Source organism: Agelaius tricolor, unplaced genomic scaffold (genome assembly GCF_023055355.1).
Source record: "Agelaius tricolor isolate 1412-34295 unplaced genomic scaffold, bAgeTri1.0.p SCAF_3, whole genome shotgun sequence".
NCBI classification, from domain to species: domain Eukaryota; kingdom Metazoa; phylum Chordata; class Aves; order Passeriformes; family Icteridae; genus Agelaius; species Agelaius tricolor.
Window position 1 is genome coordinate 57,001,298 of NW_027269263.1, and position 18,711 is coordinate 57,020,008.

Sequence of the window (18,711 nt, forward strand, 5' to 3'; positions counted from 1 at the left end):
CCCCTTCTGGTCTCCACTGGGTTTGCCTCTCTTGCTGGGATAAAGGGCCTGGGCACACACTCTCAGGGAGTTAAAGCCTTTTCCCAGGGATCTGCACTCCCCAGGGACTCACACACTGGCCTCCTCCAGAGCTGCCTGACCCTCCTCTGGGGATGCATGTGCATCATTTTGAAATGGCAGCGGAGAAGGTTTAAGTGAAAAAATCTCACTTTTCCCCAACAGTGGGTGCGGGTACAGCAGAGGCAGGGCTGTGGCTGGGACATGGACAGGGGCAGCAGGGCAGGAATTGGAGCTGAGGCAAAGGAACAGGGACTGGGGCAGAGGAATAGGGGCAAAAAGATAGGGGATGGGGCAGGTGTACAGGGGCAGGGACAGAGGAACAAGGACATGGACAGGGCTAAAGGACAGGGGACAGAGCGGAGGGACAAAAGGATGGATAAAGGGATAGAAGCAGAGACATTTGTGTTGAAACTGAGAGACAGGGACAAGGAAACAAGGAGGGAGTGGGATCAGGGATTCAGGTGTCAGGGTTGGGAGTAAGGGCAGGAGCAGGGGCAGGGGCAGAGACCGAGGCAAGGGCAGGGGCAGGGGCTGGGACCCGGGAGCAGAGCCAGGAGCAGAAGCCGGGTCGTGGACGGAAGGGCAGGGGCAGGGCAGGGGCAGGGCAGGGACGGGGACCCGGCGGCAGACAAAGGGCGGGCAGCAGAGCCCGGCTCGCAGCCCCCGCGTCCGCGGCGGCAGCGCAGAGCGAGGAGCAGGAGGAGCGGGCGGCGGCGGAGGAGGAGGAGGAGGGGAGGGACCTTCCCCTCCCTCCCACCCCGGCACCGGGGGAAATAAATTATTCCCAGCCCTCACGCTCCCAGCTCCGTGCCCCGCACCCCGGCAGCGGCAGGCGGGGACGGCGCAGCCTTGTTCGGGCGCGGAGGGGCCGCCCCTGCCCTGGCCGAGCTCCGCTCCGCGCAGAGCCGCGGCGGGGGGCAGCGCCCGCCCCGTCCGCCCCGTCCCGCCCCGTCCCGCGCGGTGCGGAGCGGAGCGGCGCCGGCCCCGCCGTGCCCTGGATGCCCCAGCGGCGCCGGCGGCAGCAGCATGGAGCGGCGGCGGGGCGTCCCCGGGGGCTGGCCCTGCCTGCTGGCCGCCCTGGGTGCCCTGCTGGCGGCGGGCCGGGCGGCTGCCCCCCGCGCCCGCTTCTCGCCCTTCTTCTTCCTCTGCACCCACCACGGCGAGCTCGAGGGCGACGGCGAGCAGGGCGAGGTGCTGATCGCCCTGCACATCGCGGGCAACCCCGCCGCCTACGTTCCTGGCCAGGAGTACCACGGTAGGTGGTGGCGCCCGCCGTGCTCGGCGCTGCTCGTCCCCGGGCGGTCCCGGGGCGTCCCGCGGGGAGGAAGGCGGTGGGGGAGAGCGGGAGCCCCGGACGGGGTCGTGTGCCGTGCCCCAGGGCAGCCCCGGTGCGGGGCTCGGCGGAGCGCCCCTTCCGTCCGTGCGGCACCGTGCCCACCTGCCCCGGGCTCCGGGACCGCCGCCCGCGCCCCGTCCCGGCCGCTTCGCCCCGGCGCGGCTCCCGCCAGGCGCAGCCCGGAGCAGAGGAAATTCCGAGTCCCCGCTCCTCAGCCGGGCCTGGGCCGGATCCAGAGCCTCACAAGTTGCTGGCAGCCTGTCCCTTTCCCACTTGAGGCTTTCGGAGCACCGAGCGCATCCCGCTCTCCGGGGCGCTGCGCGGTGCCGCAGCTGGCGCTGCCATCGGGTCACCGCCCTGTGTCACCGCGATGTGCCACCGCCGTGTGCCCGCTGCGGACGCGGCAGTCCGCCAGCCTGTTGCTCCCTTGCAGAGGCCAGGGGCAACAGCCGGGGGTCAGGCACTCACTCACAGGTAGCTTTGGACATGGAAGGTCGTGCCCAGAATTAATAAAAAACCCCTGCTTTTCGTAAGCGGCCAGGCGGAGGAGAGCGAACAAGAAAGAACAGGCAAAGTTGCTCACGAAGTAGTGTCTCTGTTTGGGGGCTGCGCTGGGACGGGGGCACAGCCCAGGGCTGAGTGGGGCCTCGCAGGCAGGTACTCTACTGTGGGAAGCTGCTTTCGGCTGCAGAGCGCCCCTGGAAACCAGCGCTGTGCGGTGCAACAGCCACATCTCCACTTCTCTGCCTGGAAAACTTCCATGTGGGAAACATCTTTTAATTTATAACGGTGGGAGACTGCTCAGGGCTATATTCGCTAATCCTTCTCACCTTTGGGTCTGTTTGGAGTTTGTAATGCTACAGAATAATAGCAACTAATTCTGCAGTAGGCAACTGGAATTCAGAGAAAATGACAATAAAGGTTTATTTCAAACACCTTGCTCAAAAGCAGATACTGTGTGATAGTCCCTGGCTAAAGAAGGAATTAAACTTCTGATTTGATATGTTCCAGCTCAAAATTTAACTTTCAGGTAAATTATTGAATAGTTATGTGAAAATTCTAATTGAAATTGTTACTGTAAAGACATAAACCCCAAACACATCAATACTCATTTTCACACAGTATAAGGCATCCTGAGGTTTTTGACTATGTGTAAGCTTTAACAGTATAGTTTTGCCAGATTCATAGGAAACTTTTGATTTTGAAATACTACTGATCTTTCTGAAAACCCACATATGTAAGTTTTTTTTTCCTTAGAACCTTAGATCTTACAGCCCATAATACACACTCAGGTTAGGTAAATTGCATTCAACCTGCTGAACCACAGATGTGCAGAGGGGAAAAAAGAAGCTGGGATTTCCGTTTTTTGCACTATTTTAAATGCTGGGTTTTTGAAATTGTATTTCAACCACATAAATGACAGTATCACCCCTTTTCTCGCTGCTGCCTTTTCCCCTCGAGCCTTCAGCCCGTGTTTGAGCCTCTTTGCTGGTCTAGGGATAGAGAACTGTGGCGGGCAAGGCTGTCCGGCTGTCCTGCATGGCGAGGAGCAGGACAGAGGTTGTTTCTCCGGGGATGCTCTTCTGCATCTCACCCTTTGAAAAGGGATTTCGAATTTTGAAGCTCCAGCTTGCGGAGCAGCGCCCCAGCTGCGCGCCAGACCTTTCAGGTGGCCTAGGGTGGCTTTTCCGTCGCTGTTTTGCGTCTGACCGAGCAAAATGCGGCATCTTTGAATCCACCTCTGCGCCCCGCGGGATTTCTCCCTGTCCGCTCTCAGGTTTTGCGGGGCTGCTGCCGCTGCCCCGCCCGGCCCGCCCGGGGAGCATCTCCTGCGGCATCGCCCCCGGAGCTCTGCTGGAGCCCCGGAGCCGCTGCTGGAGCCCCGGAGCCGCTGCTGGAGCCCCGGAGCTCTGCTGGAGCCCCGGAGCCACTGCTGGAGCCCCGGAGCTCTCCTGGAGCCCCGGAGCTCTGCTGGAGCCCCGGAGCCGCTGCTGGAGCCCCGGAGCTCTGCTGGAGCCCCGGAGCTCTGCCGGAGCCCTGGGGTTCTGCTGGAGCCCTGGAGCTCTGCTGGAGCCCCGGAGCCGCCGCTGGAGCCCCGGAGCCGCTCCTGGAGCCGCTCCTGGAGCCTCGGAGCCGCTGCTGGAGCCGCTGCCGGAGCCCCGGGCAGAGCCCGCGCCGCCCGAGCGCGCTCCCGTCCGCAGCCGCGCTGCTGCTGCTGGCGCTGCCCGGCGCCCCGGGGTGATGCACCAAGCTCTGCGATGTTCGCGGGGGTGCAGCCCGACCACTCCGGGTGTCTTTAAAGCCACCGTGCTCAGCAAATGTAAAGAAATCGGCCGTGTTCGAAGGATGAAGCAGAAGGAAGTCCACAAGGCGAACTTGAAAACTAACTCGTGTGCACAGTGCAAGGTGTGAGCCAGACTCCTAATTTGTGTCAAACTTGCAACGGTGATTTCTTTTCAAATCCGTGCGTTGATAAAAAACCCACCCATGCCAAACCATGTCAAGAAGCACTGTCTATTTGCTATGCACAGTGCAGCAGACGTATTCTTGAGCTAAGCACACTTAATCGGTTAGATATTTTGAAATCCGTGAGTATTTTAAAACATTACAATTATCTATGTTAAATATAGCACAAGAAAAATCAATCCCAGAGAATACAATCTGGAGAAATAATTTGAAGCAACATGGAACTTTATGTAATGTTTGATGATGCTGTAACAGTTGTAACAGTTTGATGATGCTGAAAAATGCCAATCTGTACTGGTTGAGAATTTATCATTTAGAAATAAAACTTTAAAGGTGGTCTTGCAGGCGCACAGAGCAAGGTTTTTGATGTGCTGCACAGAAGCATGGGACAAAGGGTGATTTACATATGTACAATGAAAACTCACCTGCTCAGAGACTATATTAAAATGCTCTGAACCTTGCAAGTTCCAGTGAGGCCCTGTTTCAGTGCCCCTTCATTCTACGGGAACAGGTGCCAGCAGCATCCAAGAACATCAGAGTTCAAAGAGGAGGGAATTGGATGAAACCATATGCCAAGGGCTGGATGAGAAAAAATTCTGATTATAAAAATCAGCCACCGACTTTCTGCTAATTTGTTTGGACATTTCCTTGGGCACTCAGAGGGGGAGTCAGACCACTGTGCAGCCAGGGGAGCTGTGGCAGGGGCTCTTGGCCCTTTGCCCAGCTGTCCCTCTGCTGCCCAGCACCACGGGAGAGGAGCAGCATGTGCTGCAGGAGTCACTTGCCTGGGAAGCACAAGAGCTTCTGCAAGAGGCTTCTCTGGCACCCTGAATCTGGCATTTTATTTCCCTGTGCCTCTGAATTTCATAAGTAAAACAAAGGCAATAATATTCCCTAGTTTGCATACTTAAATTAGATACATTAGGATTTAGAACTTCTCCCCAAATACTTAAAATTACTCAGATTTGGCCCTATTCCTGCAAACAGTAAGTATTTAATCACTGACTGAATAGGACCAGACCCACGCTGCATATAAATACTCTCTTTTATATAAGAGGACTGACTTGATACATCAGCAAACAATTTTATTACCTTTGGCAGACTTTTATTCCTTGAATTAGCTTATTTCAAATGTAATTAAGTCCTTGAGCTGGCAAAGCACTTATGGGCTTGCTCAAATGCAAACTGACAAAGTGTGCACTGGTTTAATGTAGGCACCTGCTCAGCTTCCTCTCAGCCAAGGGGTGGCTGCATGTTCAGGGAGCAGCATCAGGGCTTGCCTGGATTGCTTGCAGATTTCCTGGTAGATAGGGATGATCCTCTTTTGGTTTTCTCTTGGGTTTTCCTCTGTAATATGCAGAGTAGAATATAATTAAAACAAAAAAATCAAGCCAAAACCAGTACAATTTGGAAAATTTTATACAACTCTATTTGGATTTATTTGCAATCTGCAGTTGATTTTTTTAATCTATGTCAATGTACCTTCAGTGCTGAGAGCATGTACCATGATTTACAGGCAGATAAGTACATTGGAACTGCATAAAGAAATAAGGATAAACTTGACTGAACATTGAGTCTTTACTGACCTTAATCACAGAAAGCTCAAAATGAACAGTCAGATTTGTAGTGTTTAGAAAATACAAACGGATTATCTTTATACTGTATTTGTTCTTATCCCTTAAGATTTTTTTTTGCTGTCACTGCAAACAGTTCCTTTTTCCCAAGGTTTCAAATTTAGACCTTTTAAGAAAAACTTTGAACTGTTTTCCCATGATTGATGCTAAAACTCATCATTCTGCCCTTAAAATAGTTTTCTTTAATGGGACTTGAGTTTCTATTTCACTCTCCATTGTTCCTTTTTTTTCAAGAACGGATTAACCTTCAGTCCCCAAATGTTATCAGTTTCCATCTATGACTGCTACTATTCTTAGATATACTGTATATTGTCTAGAATGGTTGCTGTGATAGGTTGTAAAAAAATAGTTTTCAACTATTTTAAGTGGTATTTGTACACTCTTTCAGCACTGATAAAAAGTTGTTTAAAGTCTGTCCAATTCCACCTTTGTTACTAACCACTGTATTTTGGAAATACAGATTGTGACTTAGTACCTAATTTCATTAGGATCACTTAAATTTCTGATGGGCATTTTCATTATAAATTCTTGTTGTTCAGATCATTATTGAATAAAAACATACTTGAGTTTGACATGAAGGAAGGGAAGGAAAAAATAACTGGAATTTATGTAGTGATGCTGCTTGAGGGTTGTAATTACAGGGTTGTAACTGAATGGTAGAAACTCAGGCATGGATACCTTCTGTACCAGTTATGCTGAAGTGTAGGAAGCTTTTAGTGAGTCAGTAGAAGTGGATAATGCACAGGAAGTGATGTTAATGCCGTGGTAAGAGAAGAGCAAATTTGCATCGCTGTTTTCCAGCATCAGCCCAAGAACCAGGTCAGCTTCTTGAGTCTTTTGCAGGCTATTCCCTCAAAACCTTTCATCTCACCCACTTACACCCTCCTCTGATCTCTGGAAGAATGGAGACTTCCATCAGTGTTTGTTGAAAATTAAAGCATGGAAAAATTTTTGCTCATGGGAGTCCAGTTAGCTCCAGGGATTATTTTAGAACTCTTCTCTTAAGGGACCCTTACATTAAAAACCTGAGTCTGGCAATAGGTAGCAATGGAGAGGGAGTTATTAGGAATGGGGAAGACCCTTGATCTTCAAGTCTCTCCTTTCCTCTGGGGTCCCTAGCAATATCTTGCAGCTGCATAAGGGTTTCATAGCACATAAAAATTTCACCTTGGGTCAGCATTTACTAAAAATGCCTTCACCCAGCAGAGCCTCCAGAGCGCACCCTGACTCTGCTCTGCTGTATTTAGGACTTTCTTGCATAAAGTGAGCTTTGCAAAACGAAGGCTGATTTATGAGTACTGTGGCTTGTTTGAATTTCTCAGATCTGAGCCTTACTTAGGATGCTATTGAGGCAATATGAGTTTCTAGGTCTTGATGTTGACCAGTGCATTGTCTATATTTGTGAAGCTCTTGTCTGGCCCCAAAGTTCATGTGGTGTGTATTTGCAAATTTTAAAGAGTTGTGCTTTTAGGATCTCATGACCAGAAACTGATGAAGAGTGCCAACTCTAAAAGAGAAAGGTAGGCAAGTTTGCAGGTGACAGCCTCTTACAGACTGTATTTTGCTAAGGAAGATGTTAAATTTCAACGGTTTTGGCTGTCATCACTAATTTGTGGGCATCATAAGCACCAGCAGATGGCCCAGCCAAAGATGTAGTCAGGCAGGGATTGATGAAAGGAGGTAGAAGGTCCACAAAGGCCTAAACGAGCCTTTCTTGCAAATTTGCAGAGGAGATGTAATCTCCAGTTAAATCCTTTCTCCCCTCATCAGGGGGCTGCTCCCCCCTGCAAAGGAGCCTTGATTGCCCCAAATAACAGAAATCAAAGCCAGCACGGCGTGCTGGCCTGACCCACATTTGTGAGGTGACATCTGACTGTGGGACAGACAGGGCATTGTTGGTATTGTGGGTCTGGGTAGGGCTGAGGACATGAAAAAATGATCTCTGCTTCAGCAAATTCACTGTCCAAGGCCTGGGGCTGCTGGGGGGCCTGGCATGTGTGTGTGAACCTTTCTTATGGCATGTCACCCAGTGCTGGAGTCAAGGAATAAAGGAAACCTGTAAATGGTTAAAGGGTGCAAAAACATTGTTTCAGTGAGAGTGTTGCACATATTTGCTGATTTCTCTGTCCAGAGATATTTTCTATTATGCATAATTTATCTGTGGAATTCATTGCCAAAATCTGTCCATGTAAACTGCTTTTAAGTAGAAATTTCTAACATGTATTTTTCTTATAAATAATTCATATTTGTAATTGCATATAAATAGGTGTATATATATATATGTAAATAGGTGTTGTGTATAATTATATAATTATATATGTAAATATAACATATACACAATATTTACAGTGTATATATATAACAAGAAATACACCTTCAAGACCAAAGGTGACCGGTTGCATCACCACAGCTATTATCAGATTGAAAATCATACTTCAACCAGTCAATGTGCAAATACTGTAGTATTGCACCATCATAAAAAGCCATAGAATTTCAAAAGAAGTGGTCTCCAAAATCCAGATCAAGGCAATAATAAGGAAAATGAGACATGATGCCAGCAAACCAAAATGATTTATGAGTTGGTTACTTGGGCATGGTGGTGTGTAGGACATCTCTCCATTTCCCACACTGATTATTCCACATTTGTTAGTTCTTTAGGTAGAGCAGGGCGAGACTGTCAGGCTGGCATCATGTCTCATTTTCTCTATTATTGCCTTGATCTGGATTTTGGAGACCACTTCTTTTGAAATTCTATAGCTTTTTATGATGGTGCAATACTACAGTATTTGCATATTGACTGGTTGAAGTGTGATTTTCAATCTGCTAATAGCTGTGGTGATGCAGCTGGGATGGATTCAGAGGCAACCTTTATTTGCATTGTGTGTCTCATGCCCTACAGCTGTGGTTTAGATTTGCCATGAGTGTTTGCTGCATGGAGAGGGAAGGAAATGGCACTGTCTTACCTCTGAGAATAAGCAACCTTTCATACCAGCCCTTGTTATGAGAATTTCAATGGTCTCTGATGAAAGGTTCAGTCTTTCTAACATGCTTCCTTTCTTTGTCTTAACATTTCCTGCCTTTTCATTGGGCATGAAAGGTGTACAGAGTGCAATGTGTCTGGAATGTTTGTGTAATTCCCACCTTTTTTTCCCCCCACCAGCTGGGACTCACCTCTGGGATAAACACAGGACAAGCCCTGTAAGTGCAATCTTTGACATCTGTCCAAGCTCACTAGCAGGTTCCATGGGGAAAGACCTTCCTAGGCTGTCAGGATGATGCCTTCTTGTTAGGCTGCTAGTCTTCCTCCATTCCTTCCCTTAGGGCAGTCCTGGAAACTGGAAGCCATGGCATGTGTCACTCAATTCCTGCTGGGCTCTGTCAATGGACAGTGGCATCAAGGAGACAGAGATCTGTCAGGTCCATGCCCATGGGACCTTCTCCAGGTCCCTTCAGTGCTCACATGTGTCCCACAGCTACACGTTTTACTCTTTTCCTAAAAGGAAGGGAAGGGTCAAGGAAGTGGGTTTTTTGGGAGACTTTGTTTTGTTTTAATGTATCTCTTATTAAATTTTGCCTTAAATAAGACCATGCTGGAGGTGTGTATACCCTCATGGAGAGGAGTACTGGGATTTGTGGGGGCATTAGGGTTTGTACCTGTTTATTCTAGCCCAGGATCAGGCATTACTCTGTCCTTCTGCAGCTGCAGAGGTCCTGGCTGGGGCTGGAGATGGCACCCAGAGGCCAGGCACAGAGCCACAGGCTCCTTGCCATTGTCTCCTGCAACCATCTGGAGTGGCTGCTGCCTCTGTGGCACTCGTGTTTCCTGGGCAGCTGGGCTCAGCTTAGCTCCAGGCTGAGGCACTGTGGGCTTGCTCTTTGTCTCACCAAGCTCAGCCTCACCTGCGTCACTCTGGGCTCCCTGCACTGTGGTTGCTGGCTCTTCATCCTCGCCCTGCTGCTGTCTGCATGGCTTTCTGTTTGGGCATGCTGTGTGCTGATGTGGTTTCTGCTGGTAGAGATCTCCCCAAGCCTCCTCTCTGTCCACCCAAGGGGGATCCTTGGTCTTCCCAGGGAATCAGGACATCACTGACTGCTACCTCTTAGTGTTTGCTCATGACCTATTGTGAGCAATGTCTTTTATGTGAACATCTCAGTCAAAAAAGCAGGATGTGTCCTGGGGGACTGGGCATGAGGGACTTGTGAAAGTTGCTGGGGAGCAGAAGGGACTTCAGGCACTTTCCCAATGGCTTTTATACCAAAGTGAAGATTGTTACAGTCTTTATAGCATCCCTCTTGCCATATTTTTCCATCCTGGGAACAAAACAGAAGTGGCTGTTCCCTGCTCCTCTCTAGCACTTTGATGTTAATTCTGGTTTGTGAGAGTTTCACAAGCATCTCCTTGGGAAAGGAAATCAGTGGCACTTTTCCAGACTGTGTCTATTGAAGTTCAACCTGCAGGAGCCCTGAGTGACAGCAGACAAGGAATCCATCTCCCTTCAGGTGCAAGCTTTACCTTACACTACCCTGTCTTACATTCTGCCCCTCCCCACTTTCTTTCAAACTTCTACATTGACCTTCCTAAAATTTTGTGTGCTGCAGGTTTCTCTGTGTGCTGTGCAAATGCTTCAGTGCATGCCCAAGGTCTGTCCCAGCTCCCCATGTTCTGGGGTGACAAATATCCCAGTGTGTGTCCAGCCCTGCAGAGGGACCAGCAGTGCCCACAGAGCCTCTGAGGGGGTGCCTTGCTCTGCTGCCAGGAGGGAGGGCCTGCCTGGGACATCCTGTCCCCAGCTCCTGCTGCAGGTGCCAGCAGGGGAGCATCAGATGGATGGTGGCCCTGCATGCCTTCACCCCCATCACCTCCTCCCCTCCTCCCTTCTGTTTGCTCAGAGGGAGCAGCTCCAAGGCACAGTGCTGAGCATTTTACTGAGATGCCCAGAGTAAAATTGGATTTAGTTTTGCTAGATGAGAAGCTTTCTGGGTGTTGGGGTTGGCTGGGTGTTGGACACATTTGTGAGGTCAGGTGTAAAACTATTGCTGTGTCTCTCCTGGAGCAGAAGCCTTGGGGTGTGCAGCCGTGGAGGGTGCTTGCTGGTTTCTCTCCTTGCCTTTGCAAGATACAGCAGAGGGGGAACTGGAGTGCCCTTGGTCTTCTGCAGCAGGGTGAGCATTTTAATCATCAGAGATGGGGCTGAAGCTGTCTGTGTGTTTCCCAGAATGGCTTCTACTCACACATATGGGCTTGTGACTGCTTGTTTCCCTCAGGAGACAGGGCTGTGCTCATTGGCCTGAGGGAACTGAGCTATGGCCCAGACTGAGGTGAAATGCTAAGAGCTCTTGCACCACGCTTAGCAAAATTTTGATTGCCTCAGATTGGACAGTTATTTATTCCTCCCCATGTCTGTTTGAAGGGTAGATTGTAAATTAACAGGTATGACCCAAGAGAGCTGAGACTAGAAAAGGGTCTGCCTGCCAGTCCTGGCTCCAGCTGTGTCTGTGTCTCCTGCTGTCCACTTCACCATTCCTTGCTGCCATGGATGGCTGGATGCTGGCACCTATCCATGTCCCCTTCCAGAGCCTGGCTGCCATGTGGCTGTACACTGAGTGGTCCAGCTGGTGAAAAGCACACAGAATAAGGGACCTCACTGTTTCCCTCTTTGCATCTCTCCCATGTAATTTTTGAGAGTGCAGTTAGATAATCAAAAGTTGGCGAAGAAAAAAACTCTCTACAGTGAAATCCATCAAGCAAGCTCCCTTTCATACACAGACATGTATCCAGAAGCAAATGCTGCTTTCCCCTCCTCACCCTGCTGCATCCCATCTGCAGGCAGTTCCTACCCCTTCTTGGATTTGAAGGGATTTTCATATTGGCTGTCCACAAGTAGTATATGTAAGTTGCTCCTTGGGACTGTATGGGGGAATAGTGAAAGTTGACTGTGTGTGCACGTGATGGTGAAGGGGGTAGGAAATGGGAAAAGAGAAAGCACACAGCACTCTCTGCCCAGAAGGCTTGAAATCTGGGAATATTTTTTTTCTGGGAATAATGTTTTTCTCTGTGGCTGAGAGGTAGTTTGTGGTCATATCATTCCACAATTCTGGTAGAAGATTCATAAATGAGATAGCAAGGATGCAGAAAATCAGCTTTCCTGGGCAGGAGGCCTGTGTTCTGGCAGAGAAATACTCCATGGAAGAGCTGTGTCTTCCCATGTGGATCCTGCACGGGGGAGCTCTTCCTGTGCTAGAAATGTAAGTGATGGGAGGTGATGAGCCTTTTTAACATCTGAAAACAGCAGTGTGACCCTCTGTGGCCTCTCTTCACGTCAGGCCCTGGGATGTGAGAAGTCATTCATCACATCACGGGGCTTGGCAAGGTCTCTGCCTTTGCCTTCCACTGTTCCCACTGCTCTCAGGACAATACAATGCATATACAATACAATACAATACAATGGAAAGAACAAGAAATATAGATAATATTTATCTTTCTGGCTAAACAAGCTGTGGTTTCCAGCACACAATACCCTTCCAGTGTTCCTATCTCACAGGGGAAATGCATTGCTAGAAAAAAACAACACTCCTTCCAGAATTAGACACATTCATCTGGACATTGGATGAAATTATTATTATAGCAAGGACTGCAGAGAGAAACAAAACAGCCCAACTGGCAAAGGCAAAGATCCTGGTTTAACAAACTGTTGTCCAGCCTTGCAGTGCAGCAGTTTGTGGGTATGCCAGGTGTCAAAATCAAAGAATCAGTATTTAAAATGCTTAAAAATTAGCTCCTAGATGTTTGGAAAAAAGAATCTCTGGCTGAATTTCAGCGTTGAACATTTTTGTTTAACAATTACAGCAATCCTTCTGACTCTGGCCCAAAATAAGTGTAGACTTCAGAACCTCATTCAGATGACTACAAAGATCCAAAACTTCTGGCAAATATTTTTATGCTTTTCAAGTATTATAATTCATTTGCTGATGGCTGATACCCTGTCAGATAGTTTTTCAGTTGATACTATTCTTGCATGAGGAATTCCAAGCACAAACAGGCTGGGTGGAGAATAGGTTGGGAGCAGCCCTGAGGAGAAGGACTTGGAGGTGCTGGTGGATGAGAAGCTGGGTGTGAGCTGGCCATGTGTGCTCACAGCCCAGAAAGCCAAACATGTCCTGGGCTGGATCCAAAGCAGCGTGGTCAGCAGGGAGAGAGAGGGGATCCTGCCCCTCTGCTCCACCCTCACAAGATACAGAACCTGGAGTTCTGTATCCAGACCTGGGGTTCACAACATAGGAAGGACTTGACCCTGTTGCAGTGAGTCCAGAGAAGGTCCATGGAGATGATCAGGGGGTTGGGGCACCTCTCCTGGGAAGACAGGCTGAGAAAAAGGAGGCTGTTCAGCCCGGGGAAGATAAGGCTCTGAGGAGACCTTAGAGCAGCTTTCTGGTGCCCAAAGGTGGCCAACAAGAGACCTGGAGAGGGATTTTTGCAAGGGCATGTAGTGACAGGAGAAGGTGGAATGGCTTCAAACTGAAGAGGGCAGGTTTAGATTAGAAGTAATTAGAAGGTTTAGATTAAGAAGTAATTCTTTGCTGTGAGGGTGGTGAAACATTGGAACGAGTTGTCCACAGAAGCTGTGGATGTCCCATCCCTAGAAGCATTCGAGGCTGGGTTGGATGGAGCTTTGAGCAGTCTGGTCTAGTGGAAGATGTCCCTGCCCATGGCAGGGGGATTGAAGCCAGATGATAGGTAAGGTGCCTTCCAAGCAAAACTGTTCTATGATTCTCTGAATTTATTTAGTTGGAATTTTCGTGTTCATAGTGAGTTAATTTGTCATCTTATTTTGTCTTTGACAAAATACTGATAATGTACTTGAATAGAATTTGGTAAAAGTTTTAATGGAAAATGGGGAAAAGTGAAATATTTGAAACATATTACTGTTATTTTCAAATCAGAGTTCTTATTTTTGTTTTGGAAAAGTATCTTAATTGTGAAACTGACTGAAAAAAAAAGAAGTTACATGCATAATCAGAAAATGGAATGAGACTTTTCTGCTTGAACAAAAGTCTTTATCTAATTTTTTTGGGTTCATTGAAGATTTTCATATTGACCTAACTGATATTTTAATTTATTTTTTTGTGCCAGATCCCACAGTATTTCTTTTATGGTGGCCCAAGCTGATCTCTTTTCCTTTCTTTTTCTTTTCATTTTGATCACTGAACCAAAAATCAAACAGTTCTACTTCTGACAAGTTGACCATTTAATTTCCGGCCACTGCACAGATCTGATTCAGACCACTCCTTGTGTTTGTTCCCAAAATAAATTGCACAATCATAATTCACTCTTTAAGGTAGAGGAGGGCAGCTGGTAACAATACTAACATTTCCAAGGTAACAAACTCATGTTTTCTGTAATGATGCCTGTGGTTGCTGTGTGGCTACTAACATGTACATTTACCACATTTTCCTTTACATCTAGTAAGTTTTCAGTTTTCTTTTTCAGCAGCAATCTTTTCTGAGTTACAGTGTTTGGTAAAAAAGGCTTAGAGGAAATCTCTCACTTGTCTTCTTCTGCAGCAGTGTAATGTCTTACAGTTCAAGGGTACTTCTGCTTCTGATCTGGAAAACCTGTTGCAGGGCATCTACAGAATTGTGGTTCATTGAACTAGACAAAGAGACATTCATGTCTTTAAAAGGATCTCTTTTCTTCATAGAATAATATTTACAGGTTGTCCACCTCAAACAGAACTGAACTGCTGAGAGCAGATGTAGAAAATGCGTTTGAGAGACGCGGGTTTATTTCCTTCAGGGAAGTGATCCCTGTGTTCTTTATTGCCCTGCTTTTCCTTCAACATGTAGTTAATGCAGTTGTGAAGCACAAAGGAGTTTCAGCAGAGCTGTGATGTTTGCAGAATTTGCCTCAACCAGCAGAGATGAAAAGGTGTGGGTTTGGCTGGAGCTGGCAGCACCGGTCCCTCCCCAGCCTCAGGCAGCCCGGATTACTCTGTGGACATTTTCACTCAAAGAGATGGAAGTTTTGTTTCCTCAAGTGGTAGCAGATGTTAGGGAGCCTTTCTGCTACTCATCACTGACAGAACACCAATGCTGTGGCATCTGGCTGTTTTCTTTGTACAAATGGTGTTTTTAAACTCTAAACTGTCTTTGAGCAGTGCTAGTGGTGCAGTACACGCTGACTACTCTTCTTCTGGGACCGTGCCCAAAACCCCAATGAACAACTCCCCCCCAAGTGCCTTTTGCCCAATTAGTGAGATTACAGTAGAGAACAAATCCTCCTTCTAATTGCAATATTTTCCATTTGAGAAAGCACATTGTAAAATTAATAACATTACAATATTTCTTGCGATTGCATTTCACTGACTGCTCAGAAACACTAGTGAGTGACTTGCACTGTAACTAATGACCTTTCATTCCAGATTTAGCCTGCACTTTTTGCAGTTACTAAGTATTTTCTTCATACAAACAGTAAGAAACAGGAAACCTTTTTGTTCTAATTAATGTATTTTATCTAGAGCATGTATATTTTTCATGAGGTGCAGAATTCATACAGATGCTAGTAAGCATAGTACCTCAAATCTTCAGAATGGTCAAATTGTTGACAAACCAAAATTGCTTGTTCTGTCTTGGAGTGTGCCAGCTTTTAGCACTTCAGGGAGGTGAGGACTGTCATCACCATGGAAGAGGATCAGTGCCAGCAAAGCCCACAGCTCCTTGATGCATCATGTAATATGAGTGATGCACCACAAAATCTTTGGACAAGGGGACAAGGTGCTCTCTTGAAAATTTTCCTAATTTACTCCTTGTGGAGAACATCTGGATGGCAGTTTCCATCCCTCTTGGGGCAGTGCTGCACTGGGGCAAGGCTGACTGTAGCATCCAGGTGCAGGCAGGGGAGGCAGAAGAGATGACCACATGTATGGGAGCAGTCAGATTTTCAGCTTACCCAATTTTATCCCCCTCTTCTCTCCTTTTTCACAATGCTGGGCTCATTGCTCAGAGATTTAGCATCCACAGCTTCCATGTAGTGACTTCCCCCCACATTGCTGGGCAGATGTGTCAGTGGGAAAAAACATTCCCTGGTCAAATGATCTGGAAGAGGTTCCAGCTGCATGCTAGTTCAGCTCTCATCCCTTCTGCTGAATTTAACATGTGTTTGTTATGGTTAGCATGCAGAGTGGTTGTAATTTGTTTGAATTAGAGGGGAATCATCCTCTTTGTGCTTTTTTTACATCAAGAACACTATGCTCTGGTATAAAGAGAGATTGATGGCTTTGTAATTAGCTAGGCCAGAATTTGATAGACCTTTTAATTTTGGGTTTTACTTATGAGTATCTTATATAGGTGTTTACCTTTAAGACAAATTGGGAATGAGTGATAATGACACGTTGCATTTTCTCCATTATTTTTGATTAATTTGGAAATTTTTAGGTATAATTAAAGGATAATAATATCTTTCTTTTAGTTATATGCATAAGAGCGTGTTCCATGATATTCTTTGTTAATGCCTGTCTATTTAACCCTTTCCTGAGCTTTTTTGTTGCAGGCAATCAGGTTGCTGCTAGGATGAATAGTTACATCTTGGGTGACTAAACATTTAATGTGCTCTCCAGAATCAGAGGAGGTGCCACAAGGAAATATATGTGAGAGACCTGAATAAGTATTTGGGGAGCTGGGTCTATAGCAGCTATTTATTATGTTTAATGTATGCACCATGGCAGCCTAATGCAATGCCTGTCATGTGCCAAAAGATAGCTCTGCTGTCTGGGGTTTTATAATCCCCCTGTAATATCTCCCAGAAAGACCACATTTCAGTGGCTTAGATCTGGCTCAGGTTTTGTATTGTTGGGGCACTTTTTATGTGCTACAAAGCTGGTAGTATATTGGGCAGGAATTAGGAATTGCTAGGAAATCTTCCAGTTCTACTGAAAGAACAGAAGAAGAAAAAACAAAACCAACCAAACCCAACCCGCCCCAAAAAAAACCAACAAAAACCACAAAACAAACAACAAAAAAACCCAAAAAACCCAAAAAAACCCCCAAAAAACAAACTCAAAAAACCCCCAGCGTGTTCTGGGACATGTTTAAATATGAACTTCCTTACATTTGTACCTAGGGGCTCAGGCTCATTTTTACTTTCCAAGAACACAAAACTTTAGAAGGATGCAAAGATAGTTGAAGTATTTGTGACCTATTCACTGTAGGAATAGCTTTTGTTGAATTTGTAACCTGTGTTACTTAAAAAGCTACAAACTGGAACATTTTCCTGTGAGAAATGGAAGAAGAAAGAAACGTTTCTCAAATTTAAAGCAGGATTTTTACATATTAACTATAAATATATTGCAACTGAATGCTTTTAAATTAAATAAAGCCTCTTGCTGTCTCTGCAGAAATGAATTGGGCAAAGGGATTTATCCAGGGTATTTCAGTCAGATGAATGGAGAGATATGTCCATCACCACTAACGTGATGGTTATTCCTTCTAAATATAAACTGATAATATTATATATTAAAGGCTTGATTATACCATTAAGAAGATTAGTACATTTAAACAGAAAATAAGGGCTTATGTGCCCTAAATGTGAAACTAAAAGGGGAGAGTTTTATATATGGCACTATCACAATATTCAGTACTTTTGAACAAGGTGTTTTCCCCTTGGAAATACCTGTAAGGAATAATGACTGCCTCTGGGAATAGGTGGGATGCCTTAAGTCTAATCTCTTTCAAAGTGGCAATTTAAATATATGCAGGTATTAATCTTGGCCTGTTTGGGGGTATTTATTGGAGTAAGCATAATGAAAGCATGTGATCCACAAGGTCAGTTTTCTGTCTCATCTCTTTTCTGCAAGTGTTTGGGATATCTTTTAATTGCAGAAACTATGGCAAAGCTATAAAAAATATGTGTCAGAAGGGAAAAAGGATTGATGATGCCTCTGTGATATTTCTCTGAATCACATCTATGAATTTAAAATATTTAACACATATTAAAGATTTCAGTGTCTTTTAATATTGTGCTTGACTTACATGGCACTGTCTCTAAGGACATTGTATCTGAATCTTCTGACGGTTTTGAATTTATGACATTGAGTTTAAGACTTTTGTGCTCATGTCATGAAGCTTGTTAGGTAGTGTTTAACATGTCTTCTTTCTAATTTTTACTTTTTTTTAACTTCTTGTTCTTTATAATGTAGTAGTTCTTCTCAGTGAAAGATTTATAGTGATGATGGGGGAAGGCTTGCAGTTATCTCCTGATAGATAACACTCCTTGATTTCCTTTTATACTTCTCTCAAATTAGATATTCTGCACCTTAATCACAGCATCATCTTAGTTACTTTATCTTTTAAGACTAAAAGCACTGCAATTATAAATTAACTTAGAAATATCATCAGATCTTCTGCCTGGGGGCTTGTCTTTGTTTCTGACTCAAGCACTGCTCCACGGTCAAGTCCTGTCCAGAGACAAAAGCTGCTTGATTGAACCTGGTGGGGGCTGCAGTTTGAGTGAGCTGCTCTGTCTGGAGGCAGAGCTGGAGCTGCTGTTCCCCACATCCCTGCTTCCCTGGGACTGCACACAGCCTGTGGCTGTACCAGGGCTGCCAGGAGACGTGCAGGCACCCAAGGTGCTGTGTGGGTCAAGGTTAAATGCTTGCACTTCAGAGGCCAAATCATGGAGTCATGGACTGCCAGGTGTTGTTGACCTCTGGGTCTGTGTCTTTTCCCCCTGTTTGTTGCTCAGGTCCCCATTGGAGCAGTGTCAGCCCCACTGAGCCCCTCTGGCTGCTGGCAGCACATCCCCTGCCCAGCACTGGCAGAGTTTGCCCTGGAAAGGGATGTCAGGTCTGGCCTGGGCTGAGATCCTTGGAATTTTCTGCCCTATTTCCCCATGAGGGGACCAGTGCCAAGGGGAAGGGCTGCCTGGCTCCTCCTGTCCTTTGGGATGAGCTGGGGACACAGCTTTGCCTGTCATTTTTGAGGCTGGGAGCTGAGAACAGAACCTGGCCCTTCCTGGGGCTGTATATGCTTTTTGTACTGCCTGTTGGAACTCTTCAAATCCATATCCTCTGAAATACTAAAATCCCCTGAACTTCCATAGCTTTTACATGCCTGCAAGAGCTGCCATCCTTTAAACACCTAAATTTCCCTTTACTCCCAGTGGTTGCATAGTAATGTCCCAAATATCCAAATGTCCCTGTATGTATTTTTTACCTCTGTTGC

At 46.6% G+C, this 18,711-nt stretch overlaps 1 protein-coding gene across 2 annotated transcripts in view; it reads left to right on the forward strand.

Annotated features, from left to right (window-relative positions):
* The first annotated feature begins 866 nt into the window (after positions 1-866).
* The window catches only part of RELN (reelin), a 283,789-nt gene continuing 265,944 nt past the window's right edge, over positions 867-18,711 (forward strand). For both annotated transcript variants that reach the window (XM_071423955.1, XM_071423956.1), the window contains exon 1: positions 867-1,315. In XM_071423955.1, the coding sequence (XP_071280056.1) occupies positions 1,087-1,315 (229 nt within the window). In that variant the 5' untranslated portion in view covers positions 867-1,086. The remainder of the gene's footprint in view (positions 1,316-18,711) is intronic.